Source organism: Cajanus cajan, chromosome 11 (assembly GCF_000230855.2).
Source record: "Cajanus cajan strain Asha chromosome 11, NIPB_CcT2T_4, whole genome shotgun sequence".
Classification (NCBI taxonomy): Eukaryota; Viridiplantae; Streptophyta; class Magnoliopsida; order Fabales; family Fabaceae; genus Cajanus; species Cajanus cajan.
The window spans coordinates 3454835-3470021 of NC_138527.1; the positions used below are offsets into that span (position 1 = coordinate 3454835).

At 35.7% G+C, this 15187-nt stretch overlaps 2 protein-coding genes and 1 long non-coding RNA gene across 3 annotated transcripts; all 3 read right to left on the reverse strand.

The window, feature by feature from the left end:
• On the reverse strand, nt 1-1009 carry LOC145953292 (serine/threonine-protein phosphatase 7 long form homolog). The gene is made up of 4 exons (XM_083067233.1): nt 962-1009; nt 270-844; nt 100-178; nt 1-9 (listed from the first exon to the last, which is right to left on the reverse strand). Exons 1-4 carry the CDS (start codon nt 1007-1009, stop codon nt 1-3), a joined length of 711 nt encoding a protein of 236 aa, XP_082923359.1.
• A 5954-nt stretch (nt 1010-6963) lies between these two features.
• LOC145953218 (uncharacterized) lies at nt 6964-8726 on the reverse strand. Its single transcript, XR_014430778.1, has 2 exons — nt 8425-8726; nt 6964-7149 (listed from the first exon to the last, which is right to left on the reverse strand). It is a non-coding gene; the product is annotated as an uncharacterized LOC145953218 (long non-coding RNA).
• Nucleotides 8727-9221: 495 nt separating this feature from the next.
• LOC145953293 (uncharacterized) lies at nt 9222-15187 on the reverse strand. The gene is made up of 6 exons (XM_083067234.1): nt 15063-15187; nt 12451-13786; nt 11774-11898; nt 10016-10384; nt 9724-9818; nt 9222-9273 (listed from the first exon to the last, which is right to left on the reverse strand). Exons 2-6 carry the CDS (start codon nt 13376-13378, stop codon nt 9222-9224), a joined length of 1569 nt encoding a protein of 522 aa, XP_082923360.1. The 5' UTR covers nt 13379-13786; nt 15063-15187.

A 15187-nucleotide genomic window follows, 5' to 3' on the forward strand; every position in this document is an offset into this window, starting at 1 on the left:
TCAAACAAACTGCAAACAAAAAACACAAAAAGTCATAAATGAATACTAATTTGAAGATATCCACTTTTAATTTGTAATGAATAACAACTTTCAACGTACATCTTTATCTTTCAGCTTATCTAACATATCGCGAATCTGAACAATAGTTCTTTGTGTCACCTGCAAGACACTATTCCACCTAAAAATATGAAAAATTAACAAGTTAATTAAAATTATTTGTCTAATGTTAAATCTAATATTTAATAACGCAATTTAAATTAAAATATTACCTTGCACCTAAAGGAATACCAAAAATATTTCGTGGTGCCGTGAAGGGTGCAAAATACGACATCCGATACCATGCCCACAATTGCAGTAAAATGCATGCCCCACTAATTTCTTTATTGTCATAATTAGTGGCAACACACAGTTCTCTATATAAATGAGCAAGCAAGGTTGATCCCCAACTAAGTTGCCCACATTGGTCTAAATCTATTAACATCACCAAATATCGCATCAGTACTAGAGTTGAAGACTTGTCAAAGAAAAGCATACCTCCAAGCAACCGCAAAATATAAGCTCGGGTATATCGTTTCATTTGTTCAATACTGTGCACATGCATCAAAACATCAAAAAAATGTTCATCAACCCAGCTCATCTTTAGCCTTCCACCTTTAATTGCATTTGCTGGTGGTGTTATTCCAAACAAATATTCAACAAGTGGGACCCATCTATATGTCGAACAACCAGTAATTGGGTCTCCATGTACCTTTAGACCTAGCAAAACTGAAACATCTTCCAATGTAATTGGTACACTCTCCAAATGTGATGTGAAAAGTATGTATTTCTGGTCTCCATCTCTCAACTAATGCTGAAATTAACTAGTGGTCAATAAGAAAGTATGAGATTTCTGCCACTCCCAGCATCCCTGCTCGTGCAAGATACGGTCTTAATTCGTCGAGAATTGACCCATCTCGATGACCACTTTTGGTAGCTCTTCTAATACGAAGAACTCTATCAGCCTCACCATTACGTGAATTAATTGCATAGTCAGTAAAGAATCATCAATAGGTCCCGGATTAACTCTTTTATGAGACATTCTGAAATTATACAAAATCAAGAAATACGTATATAAAATTTAAATAATAAATACCATAAACTCCTAAATAACGAATAATCAATTAAATCCTAAACAAAATAATCTTATACTACTACATCAATATTATATAATTAAAATCACACAAACAAAAATTATTACACTTAATTTCATATAATTTAAATTTTATAACACAAAAAAATGGTAAAACACCTAATTTGGTCCCTTATAATAATTAATAGTTTCAATCTCTGGTTGGCGTTCCAGAACGGGCCGTACTGAAACCAGAATGGCCCGTTTTAAAACCCTCGTTGTTTACATTTGCATCTAGAACGGGACGTTTCAGTTACAAATTTAACACACAACAACTGGGATCAGAACGGCCCGTTCCAGGTTCATTGACTAAGAAAAATTTGCAGGCAATAACAACGTTTAATTCTTTCAAAATTTTTAAAATTACCTCTTTTCTTCTCTTCCTTTCTCCTTCTCTTCACTTCTTTTTCACACCTTCTCCTTCTCTTCTTGTTTCTCCTTCTCTACTTCTCTCCTTTAACTCTCACATTATTTAAAGGGATGAGAGAACTAATATTGCCATTGTTGTACTAAAAACGTCACCTGAATAGACGTTTTTTGTGCTAAAAACGTCACTCATGTTGACGTTTTTTTTTACACATTTCATACTCTGGAAAAAACTGGCATCTCTGAAAAAACTGGCATGAACAATGTAGGAATCTGATGCCTCTGAAAAAGCATGAACAGTGGAAAAACGTCACCCTATGTGATGCCTTCCATGCTAACATTTTCGTACGTAAATTTTGCATGATTCCTGCATGCACAGTGTACTCAAAACGTCAAACAGGTTGATGTTTTCATCTCCCTCTCACTCTTACGTGTCTAAAATTATTTATTTTAGTAAATATTTTTTTTTAATTTATTTTAGAAATTTTAAATTTTTTTTATTTATAATGGTCAAAATGCCAAAAAAACAAACTAGCAATCATTGATCCTTAAATTTTATTTTTATTTTTTATTTTTTTAATAGACATATCTATACAGCATAACAAAGCTAACTACTCAAAATTAATATGCAAAATTAATATGCATTTATTTGATGGAGACCCTTGAATGTGATTTAGAACAATGACAAATCTAATACTAATTTGTTAACTTTTGGTATCAAGAGTCTACCTAACACTTCTTAAATCATATGGAAATTTATTTTGTTTTTTCTCAAAAAATAATAAAATATCTATGTACAAATTATTGTGGTATAATTTTAACAAAATTAATAATACATGAACTCTTGCTGCTTATATGTACATAATTGATACTGTTTTCTTCTTTTTATCTTTTTTTTTTAATTTGTTATATTATATAACCTATCATAAATGCAACCATGAGTTGGCAAAAATATACGAGTCTGGTTTGAGTTTGTATTTTTTATGATATGAGTTCAACATTTCTTATAACAAATAAAATTCTACTTTAATTTGATAGACATATTTACTCAAAAAGATTTATTAATGTTAGAGGTAAAATTTCTCTTATGAATCTTTATTGACCCTCAATTTAACAAGTTAAATCTTAGGTCAAATTATTGAAATTTTGTTAATCATTAAGTTTTAGAATCCTCGGTATATTATTAACTTTATACCCAATAATGGTGAGAGTGTGATCTCCTATTTACAATTTTTGTGGCAAAAAAAAAAAAATATATCTATCATAATACTCTCATCTCTTTTATTTCTATCTCTAGAAAATAACCTATCTTAACTTCTAATTTGATTCAATACCATAATTTTATTATTACTTTATACTAGTATTTTAGCATTTGTAATACATAGATTAAATATTTATTATATGTAACTAAAATTTATAATAAATAATATATATATATATATATAAATTATTATTATGTTTGAATATATAAATTATATTTAAAAAATAGATACTTTTAAATACATAAATTATATTTTAGATTTATGATAAATAAAAATTAAATTAATTAAGAAGTGAAAAAAATCTTTAAAAACCTTCTCATCGAAGAAAAACCACTAAAAACGTTATCAAAATAAATGTTCATATTTAATATATAGAATTTGATTTATAATAAATCATATATATATATATATATACTATGTTTGGATATATTATAAATAGATATGTTTGAACATATCCATTATATTTTAAATTTATGATAAAATATTTATTTGAAACAAAAAAAATATTTTTATTTATTGATAATTTATTTTAAAATATTAGTATTTAATTAATAAATGATTAAAATAAATAAAAATTGAATTAAATATGAAGTTAAAAGAATTTTTACAAACTTTCTCATTGTTAAAAAAATCATAAAAATACTCGCATAAGATAAAAGTTCACGTTTAATATATAACGATTGACTAATGAAAAAAATTAATCAGAGTATTACACTTTTCTCCCCTCTTATGTTAAAATATACAATTTAGTCATTTTAACTTAATATTATTAATGTAAATTACATTCTCAAGAGATGTAAGTATTACACTATTAACCCTTCATATGTTAAAATATAAAATAAATTACACTTTTATCTGTTAGAGTTTCAGGTATTATATATATTATCACTCTCTTATTATATTGACTTAATATTGCTAAAGAATTATTATTATAAGATTTTATAAAATAATTTTGATTTAATTATTTATAAAAATTTATACTTTAATTTAATAATTCATAAAAAAATATAATTTAATTAAAATATATTTCAAAATATTTTAATGTTCATTTTCATTCATTCGCTAAATTAAATAATTTTAATATTTAATTAAATTTCAATTAGCTTACTAAAATAATAAATAAAATAAAAAGTATAAATTATACTTTTATATATACGTCAATATATAATATAAATTAACATATATATATATATATATATATATTAAATTTTATAATAATTATATTTTATCCAATACTATATTTTTAATATAAATATATTTATTTAAAATTATATATTTAATATATGTTTTAACATTACATTAATTAAATATAAAATACTTTGTCATAAAATAAACACTAATTTATTTATATATAATTTAAATATTTTATTAATAACTCCAATTAAATAATATATTAATTTAACATATATATATATAATACTATATAATGAAAATATTATTTTATCTAAATTTTTATGAAAATGTTACATTAATTATATTGATTAAATAGTATCTTAATACTTGTATTTGATTTTATTATACTTATATATAATACATATTATTTTTATTTTGATATGTAACCAAGGACGGAGCCAAGGGGGGACCTACGGGTGCCACGGCCCCCCCAACAATTTTAATTTTTTTTTATATACATATATATTACTATATGGCACCCCCTATTTTTAATATAAACTCATATTTTTAATATAAACTCATATGTATATTACTATATGGCACCCCCTATATGGCACCCCCAGTATTGAAATCCTGGCTCCGTATGTAACTTTACAATTATTTTGTAAAGATGACAATGGAAATATTTTTTTAAGATATATATAGTTAATTTTAGTAAAATTTAATTTTAAAATAACAATTAAATATATAAATTAAGACATATATTGTTAAAGTGTAGTATGTTTAAATTTTTAAGGAGAAAATGTTTATAAGGAAGGAGGGTGGTATAATATTTACATCTCTAAAAAGATGTTAGTATAATAGATGTTTTGGTCATTTTTTTTTTAATGAAAGTTAATGAAACTTTAACAAAAAAAATGGGTAAAATATTATACATTTGAATCTATTGAGAGAGAATCGCAATTTTTAACATAAGAGGAGGAATAGTATAATAGTTGTAACTTCCAATAAAGAAGAGTGTAATTTAATCTATAAATACATACTATCTTTGAATATATAAATTATATTTAAAATTTATATAAATATATACACTTAAACATATAAATTATATTTTAAATTTATGATAAATAATTTATTTGTAAAAAAATACTTTATTTATTAATAACTTATTTTAAAATATTAATATTCAATTCATAAATGATCAAAATAAATAAAAACCGAATTCAATAAGAAGTTAAAAGAATCTCCGTAAAGCTTCTTGTTGTTAAAAAATTTCCACAAAAAAATATTATCATACAAGATAAAAAAAAAAAATTTCCACAAAAAAATATTATCATACAAGATAAAAAAAATGTATTTAATATATAACAATTCATTAATGAAAAAATAATAGTTATAACAATCAAATTTTAAACATAATTTCGGAGTAATAAAAGTTTTAAACATAATTTAATTTTTCTTATTGGGTTTCTAATTAAACATGCATTAAAAAATAATAAGTATATAATTTTTCTTGGACATGTACGGGATGATGAAGAAAGGAAAAAGAATAAGAATTTATTTGAAAATAATAGCTGCAATAAAAATTAAATGTAGTTATATTTCTAATAATTAAATCTCAATTTACCATATTTGTTAATGATTAATTTTTGTCGAGAAATTTAATTAATTACTTTTAATGAAATTTTATTTTAATCACCTGGGATTTTAAAGTACTGAAACCAAATCTACTAAGATCAAAGACTTGTTAGTAAATGATTTCCATTTAGAATCACATCCACTCGACCCATATACCCATTCTTCTATAAAAGGGATACATGTGAGACATCTTTCTACTCGTTCATCGTTTTATTTTTTTGCAACATCTTTCAAATCCAAGACCCATTATTAGATTCTATCAATTGAGACCTTAACCCATCTTGATCATAATTAGCCATGGTAGACTTTTTGTATATATATAGAAATGAGAAATTAACCATGATAGACTAGTGGTGAATATATATATGAAAGTAGCATACACAATTACATTATCACTGCGAGTTAGTTATAAGAGGTTTTTTTTTTTCTACAAGTCGTATCGTTTGATGGTACCATGCTTAACCACTGAATTTTATTTTAGAAATCTGAAACTCAAGATTTTAAAATTGATTAAGTTTAAATTTATATCGGTTAATGCATGTTACAAGCGGACTCAGGATTTTTGATCCGCCTTAACTATCACAAAAAGGGTTGAGTGCTTTTATTCCCCACACCCAACATTTTACCACATCTACCCAACATTTTATATAAATACCTATTATATTCTTATAAAATATTTCGGAACACTCATTTTACATTTTTGTGGAATGGTTGTTCTGAAACATAACATACATGTAACAATATGAGAAATCTTTATATATACTCACTACCATTCAATAACTAAGTAATAGAAAACATAAATATAATATAAGTTAAGATTATTATGTAAACAATTCCTAGATATTCATACATCAATATATATATATATATATATATATATGTGTGTGTGTGTGTGTATGTGTATATGTATAGACACACACACACACATACACATACATATATAGGATTGCAAAACATAAAATATTAAGTTGTCGATCAAGCAAGAACTATAAACATGTTGCACTAGAACAAGTCATCTCATGTGTAACATCTTATTTTTAATAAATAATTAATTAATTAGAATAATTAGAAATAAAAAGAAATATATTTTATAAATAAAATAAAAGGGAGAGCTTATTAGAAACATTTGAGCTAGACTTTAGACTCAACTCGGAGGTTAATTTAAATAAGAGATATTAGATAGGATTAGATCAATTTGCGCATGTTTCTAAAACCTTAAGAGCTCATAAGAGGAGAACTAAAGGAGATCGTGGGGAGAAAAACACAGTTTAATGGCATAAGCTACCAAAGGGACACCATTTTGCAAGACTCATAATGTAACGACCCGCCACGGTCTCTACACTTAGTGGAATCGCACTACAACTAGTTAACTAAGAGAATATTAAACTGGATAACACATACATACAGGCATAAATATAAAGATCGAAATAATTAAGTTTCTGTATATAAAATATAGCACCATATATGTACAGTCATCCCAAAATATTCCTTAGTGCCGGTCAAGCACTGACAAAAAAAATGTTACCCAGAATGGTAACTCAAAACACGAGACTCAGCTCCTCGTCTCACAACGATCATCTCTACTCCCAAGCTATCCCTGACCTGCTCCCATACCAAGTATGATCATCGCAGTTCCACCACATTGAAAACAGAAGGGTAAGCTAGAATTCAAAGATCAATAATACAAGTACAGAGTAAAAATCTATACTACACATGCATCCCAAATCCTGTCCCTAAGGAACCTTTCATCTCAATTAATCATTCATTCACCAAACATGAAGTCAAACACCACACTTCATCATATTAATAATCATGCAAGGAATGCAACTCATGACAGATATGCATACATATCAATCATCTAATGCGTCGTCACGCATACACCTAGGAGATCTCCATAACAATAGAGCTGTACAAGTGACATTCCATCCTACCGAAACCACCCCAACCGTTTTCACGCCCAATGCGCCCGCTCGGTCACAGCTAAACAGGATATATAATCCTCACTCGGGTTTACTCGGATGATGTCACTTACACACTTGGAAGTCCAGATCCACCGTCAGGTATAGCACAGCTGGGTACGGGATTACCACGACCTTGGCATGCATTAACTAAGTCAATTGTGGAGTTCGCCCACCGACTATCCGCAAGGATCCACGCACCTTCCCGAGTACTTGGTTAAGGGAATAACCCTCGACCTCATACCCCGCTCCAACACTAGCTAAAGACTTAGAGGAGACTCACCCAACCCAGTGGCCTATCTGAGCACCACTCTCCCAAATCCAGTGGCCTCCCAGAGCACCACTCTCATATATCAGTGGTCTATCCAAGCACCACTCTCAAGAGACTCTATGTGAGTTCTTCCAGTTCGAAAATATTTTTCCTCTCCTCAAGTCCTAGGCTAGACTCATGCCATAGGCATCACATGAAATCATGCATCATACATCATAATGGTCTGCCCACCATCATGATCAACAACCATACACATGTCGTAAGACATCACATGCAATAATGCATCATACATCATAAATGGTCTACCTACCATTATGATCAATACATACCATATGAACATATCATATTCAAACATTCATATATATCATCACAAAGCATACATATGAATCACACCTCACCATACATCATATATCATACATACATGATCTAAAACTTCAACTTTAAACATGCATAAGCATCAATTCATTCATAAATATATTCAAGCACAGTGCCTCAACTCGCGCCTGGCCTAACACCAACCCAAAAGCTCTAAGCTCTTCCACGCCTGACACGCTCAACCTGCGCCCGGCCTAAAACTATTCAAAGAGTTCAAAACTCTCATCCAAACTAATAAATTCAGCCACATGCAAACAATCTAGCTTCCCTTACCTGAAGATTGGCTCAGATAGCCAAAGACTGAACAAAAGTAGAATTTCCCCTCGAGGCTCAACTCGAAACTTCAATCCTCCCAAAACAAGCTTTCTAATCCAGAGACCTTCTCTCTAAAACTTCTCTCTAGAACTAGAACTCCTCACGGGCCCCCCCTCACCCTTATTTATAGGCAATCCGGAGTGGCCAGAACGGCCCGTACCGATACCAGAACGGCCCGTTCTGAACTCCCAGATCACGCACAAAATCCACGCCCAGAACGGCCCGTTCTGAAATCAGAACGGCCCGTTCCGGGACTCATCCAGAACAGCTCGTTCTCCCTCTGGAACGGCCCGTTCTCCTTCCCGGAATGGCCCGTTCTCCTTCCCGGAACGGCCCGTTCTCAACTACAATATGTAGTTCAATTCAGTAGTGTGGAACGGCCGTTCCAGTTTGGGAACGGCCCGTTCTGGCTACTGAATCAGCCTCTCTTCTTTTTTTTTTTTTTTTTTTACAATGTTACAATACTCCCCAACAAATAGGAATTTTCATCCCCGAAAATAGGCTTACCTGAAAAGAGGAATGGATACTGTTCCTTGAACTGACTCTCTTCTTCCTAGGTTGCCTCACCAGTAGCTGCATCCCAAAGAATCTTCACCAAGCTAATGGACTTGCCTCGAAGCTCTTTCAACTTGTGATCAATTACAGCTACCGGTCTCTTCTCGTAAGTCAAGTTTTCTCTAACTTGCACCTCATCCATCTCTATCACGTGACTTGGGTCTCTGATGTACTTTCTCAACTGTGAAACGTGAAACACATCATGCAGGTTGGACAGAATCGGAGGTAACGCCAACTGATATGCTACCGGACCTACACGACGAAGGATCTGATAAGGACCAATGAACTTCGGTGTGAGTTTCTTGGCCCTTACAGCCCTTCCCACTCCAGTAGTAGGTGTCACCCTAAGAAACACATGCTCTCCCTCCTCAAACTCTAGAGGTCTCCTCCTCTTATCAGCATAAGACTTTTGTCGATTCTGAGTAGCTCTCAACCTCTCCTGAATCTGTCTCACCATCTCAGTAGTCTGAAGAACTAACTCTGGACCAACCACTACTGACTCACCCTCCTGATACCAACATAATGGAGTCCTACACCTCCTTCCATATAGAGCCTCAAAAGGTGCCATGCCAATACTCGCATGATAACTATTATTATAGGTAAACTCTACCAATGGCAACACCTCCTCCCAACTACCCAGATGGTCCAACACACAAGCTCTCAGAAGATCCTCTAGTGACTGAATTGTCTTTTCCGACTGACCATCTATCTGTGGATGATAGGCGGAACTCAACCTCAATCTTGTTCCCAACGCCTGATGTAGAGTCTGCCAAAACCTTGAAGTAAACCTTGGATCTCTGTCAGAAATAATACTGGAAGGCACTCCATGCAGCCGTACTATCTCTCGGATATATATCTGTGCAAGCCTCTCCAAGGACCACCTCTTGTTGACAGGAAGAAAGTGAGCACACTTTGTCAACCTATCAACAATCACCCAGATAGAGTCACTGTTCCTAGTTGTCCTAGGCAATCCAACCACAAAGTCCATAGTGACACTATCCCACTTCCACTCAGGAATCTCCATCAACTGTAAAACCCCTCCGGGCCTCTGATGCTCAATCTTCGCCTTCTGACAAGTCAAACAAGCGGCTACAAACTCTGCTATCTCCTTCTTCATACCAGGCCACCAAAAACTTTTCTTGATGTCTTGATACATCTTAGTCATACCAGGATGTATGCTAAGACGACTCATGTGTCCCTCCTCTAGAACAGCTCTCCTCAACTCTGAATCACAAGGCAGACAAATCCGACCTCTGAATCTTAGAATCCCATCAGTACCAAGCTCAAAACCAGCTGCCCTCTCAGTACCAAGTAATCCCAAAGTCCTTAACAACTCTGGGTCCTGTAACTGTTTAGTTCCCACCTACTTCAAGAACTCATTAGTTATGGTGATCATACCACAGCTAATGTGATCCTGAACAACCTCCACCTCTAGTCTCAAATCTCGGAACTGCTCAATCAACTCCAACTCCCTAATCATCATAGCCGACATGTGAATGGATTTCCTACTCAATGCATCAGCTACCACATTCTCCTTTCCAGGATGATACATCAACTAGAAATCGAAGTCCTTTAGAAATTCCATCCACCTCCTCTGCCTCATATTCAACTCTTTCTGATCAAACAGATATTTCAAACTCTTGTGATCACTGTATACACTAAATCTCGCACCATACAGATAGTGCCTCCACGACTTCAAGGCAAATACCACAGCTGCAAGCTCCAAATCATGAGTAGGATAATTTCTCTCATGGGTCTTCAGTTGCCTCGAAGCATATGCCACTACTCTCTCTCCCTGCATCAACACACAACCTAACCCCTGGTGAGAAGCATCACAGAACACATCAAAATGCTCACCAGTGTTAGGTAACACCAAAACTGGAGAAGTGGTCAACCGTCTCTTTAGCTCTTGAAAACTTTGCTCACAAGCGTCCGTCCAAACAAAAGGTTGATCTTTTCGAGTCAGTTGAGTCAAAGGCATTACTATTCGAGAAAAACCCTCAATGAATCTCCGATAGTAACCCGCCAACCCAAGAAAACTCCTAATCTCTGTAGCAGTCATCGGACGCTCCCACTGAATCACAGCCTCCACCTTGGCTGGATTTACTGCAATCCCCTCTGCCGATATCACATGCCCCAAAAATCTCACCTCGGACAACCAAAACTCACACTTGGACAGTTTGGCATACAACTGTCTCTCTCTTAACACCTCCAAAACCGACCTCAAATGCTCACGGTGATCCTCCAATGATCTAGAATACACCAAAATATCATCAATGAAGACCACCACAAATCTGTCCAAGAACGGTCTAAAGATCCTGTTCATGTAATCCATGAACATTGCTGGAGCATTAGTGACACCAAAAGGCATCACCACATATTCATAGTGACCATACCTAGTCCTAAAGGCAGTCTTCGGTATGTCACTCTCCTTCACCCTAATCTGGTGATATCCGGATCTCAAATCAATCTTTGAAAACACTGAAGCTCCCCTTAGCTGATCCATCAAATCATCAATCCTCGGAAGGGGATATTTATTCTTTATCGTTAATTTATTCAGCTGCCGATAATCAACACACAAACGGGCCCCACCATCTTTCTTCTTCACTAACAGTACCGGAGCACCCCAAGGAAAAACACTGGGCCTCACCATCTGTTTCTCCAACAAATCCTCAATCTGTGTCTTCAGCTCTACCAACTCAGCTGGAGCCATCCTATAAGGAGCCACTGATACCGGTCCTGCACCTGGTACCAGATCAATGCTAAACTCAACATCACGCCTGGGTGGCAATCCTGGCACATCATCTGGAAACACCTCAGGAAATTCACTGACAATCTCGATCCCAGCGATAGCTCTCTCTGTCTCAATACTCAAAGCTGCAAACAACATGAAGCACTCAGCTCCATCCCTCATCAACTGCTCAGCCTGACCCGCTGATACCAACACCTCATCCTCCAACTGAGGAAACATCAACTCTCTCCGAGCACAATCTATAAGGATGTGATGGGCAGATAACCAATCCATCCCTAAGATTATGTCGATATCCACCATGAGCAACACAATCAGGTTCACTCGAAACCTCCTACCAGACACCTCTATCGGGCATCTCACACACATCTCCGACGTCACCACAGAAACTGAAGTCGGAGTAGACACAAACAAATCAACATGCAAGGAAGATACTGACAAACCCAATCTCTTCACACAATCAACAGAAATAAAAGAATGTGTGGCACCAGAATCGAATAAAAATAAAACATCCTCACCTGCTGCCTTCCCCTTTCCCTTCACTAAGTCTGATGAAGTGGAAGCCTCTGCACCTGACAATGCAAACACTCTCCCCGCAGCTGTAGGTCTGGGTGGCCTCGGGGCACTCCCAGATGAAGTCGGCGGTGTCTGACAATCTCTAGAGATGTGGCCTGACCTACCACATCTAAAGCAAACATTCCCCGGAAGGGAACAATCTCTAACCATATGTGCTCCTCCACATCGGTAGCACCGTACTGACTGTGCTCCGCCCTGAGGAGTAGCAGGTCGAGGTCCCCTACTAACAGCTCCTCTCTGAGACTGTACAGGTCTGTCATAGGGTCCCCTCTGCTGGCCTCCCCTCCTGGACCCAGATGATCCCTCTTGAACTCTAGCAACCTTACCGCTACTACCACCACCCTCCAAACTCTCAACAGTCTTTGCCTTCTCAACCAAGGCAGGAAACTCCACTATAGACATGGGGACTATAACCCTCTTCAGCTCATGCCTCAATCCCTCTGCAAACTTTCTACATCTCCAAGCCTCAGATATGGCCTGAGAGTAGAAACGAGCTAGATGCTCAAAGCTCATAGCATACTCAGAAACAGACAAGCTCCCCTGATGTAATCTCATGAACTCTGCCTCCTTAGCGTATCTAACGCTATCCGGGAAATATTTCTCCAAAAAGACCCTCCTGAAGCAATCCCAGTCAACAGGCACACCCCTGCTCTCTAACATCTGCCTGGTGCCTCTCCACCAGTACTCAGCCTCGCCCCCCAGCATGTAAACTGCATAAGCCAACTTTCTCTCATCAGAAGATCCTAAAACACTAAAGATCTTCTCGATATCCCTCAACCACTGATCCGCCACATCAGGATCTGAATCCCCTCTGAACTGAGGAGGCTGACATCCCCTGAACTCTGCTAAATCTCTCCCCTCCTGAGAGACCACCGGTCTGGCTGCCTCAGCCGCAGCTCTACCTGCCTCCATATGAGTAAAGTGAGCACTCTGCTGCTGCATCGCCATGGCCATCATCTCCATGGCCCTAGCAATCTGGTCATACTGGGGTCTCATCATACTACAAGAATTCAAACATCCTATTAGTAACATAATACCCCTCACAATTCACCAAAGGCTAGCACATATCAGAGATATGACACAACAGAAACCTAGAAGGATCACTCCCCACAAAGTATCCTAAAAGACTCGACCGGCTCTGATACCATAAAAGTGTAATGACCCGCCACGGTCTCTACACTTAGTGGAATCGCACTACAACTAGTTAACTAAGAGAATATTAAACTGGATAACACATACATACAGGCATAAATATAAAGATCGAAATAATTAAGTTTCTGTATATAAAATATAGCACCATATATGTACAGTCATCCCAAAATATTCCTTAGTGCCGGTCAAGCACTGACAAAAAAAATGTTACCCAGAATGGTAACTCAAAACACGAGACTCAGCTCCTCGTCTCACAACGATCATCTCTACTCCCAAGCTATCCCTGACCTGCTCCCATACCAAGTATGATCATCGCAGTTCCACCACATGGAAAACAGAAGGGTAAGCTAGAATTCAAAGATCAATAATACAAGTACAGAGTAAAAATCTATACTACACATGCATCCCAAATCCTGTCCCTAAGGAACCTTTCATCTCAATTAATCATTCATTCACCAAACATGAAGTCAAACACCACACTTCATCATATTAATAATCATGCAAGGAATGCAACTCATGACAGATATGCATACATATCAATCATCTAATGCGTCGTCACGCATACACCTAGGAGATCTCCATAACAATAGAGCTGTACAAGTGACATTCCATCCTACCGAAACCACCCCAACCGTTTTCACGCCCAATGCGCCCGCTCGGTCACAGCTAAACAGGATATATAATCCTCACTCGGGTTTACTCGGATGATGTCACTTACACACTTGGAAGTCCAGATCCACCGTCAGGTATAGCACAGCTGGGTACGGGCTTACCACGACCTTGGCATGCATTAACCAAGTCAATTGTGGAGTTCGCCCACCGACTATCCGCAAGGATCCACGCACCTTCCCGAGTACTTGGTTAAGGGAATAACCCTCGACCTCATACCCCGCTCCAACACTAGCTAAGGACTTAGAGGAGACTCACCCAACCCAGTGGCCTATCTGAGCACCACTCTCCCAAATCCAGTGGCCTCCCAGAGCACCACTCTCATATATCAGTGGTCTATCCAAGCACCACTCTCAAGAGACTCTATGTGAGTTCTTCCAGTTCGAAAATATTTTTCCTCTCCTCAAGTCCTAGGCTAGACTCATGCCATAGGCATCACATGAAATCATGCATCATACATCATAATGGTCTGCCCACCATCATGATCAACAACCATACACATGTCGTAAGCCATCACATGCAATAATGCATCATACATCATAAATGGTCTACCTACCATTATGATCAATACATACCATATGAACATATCATATTCAAACATTCATATATATCATCACAAAGCATACATGTGAATCACACCTCACCATACATCATATATCATACATACATGATCTAAAACTTCAACTTTAAACATGCATAAGCATCAATTCATTCATAAATATATTCAAGCACAGTGTCGTCAACTCGCGCCTGGCCTAACACCAACCCAAAAGCTCTAAGCTCTTCCACGCCTGACACGCTCAACCTGCGCCCGGCCTAAAACTATTCAGAGAGTTCAAAACTCTCATCCAAACTAATAAATTCAGCCACATGCAAACAATCTAGCTTCCCTTACCTGAAGATTGGCTCAAATAGCCAAAGACTGAACAAAAGTAGAATTTCCCCTCGAGGCTCAACTCGAAACTTCAATCCTCTCAAAACAAGCTTTCTAATCCAGAGGCCTTCTCTCTAAAACTTCTC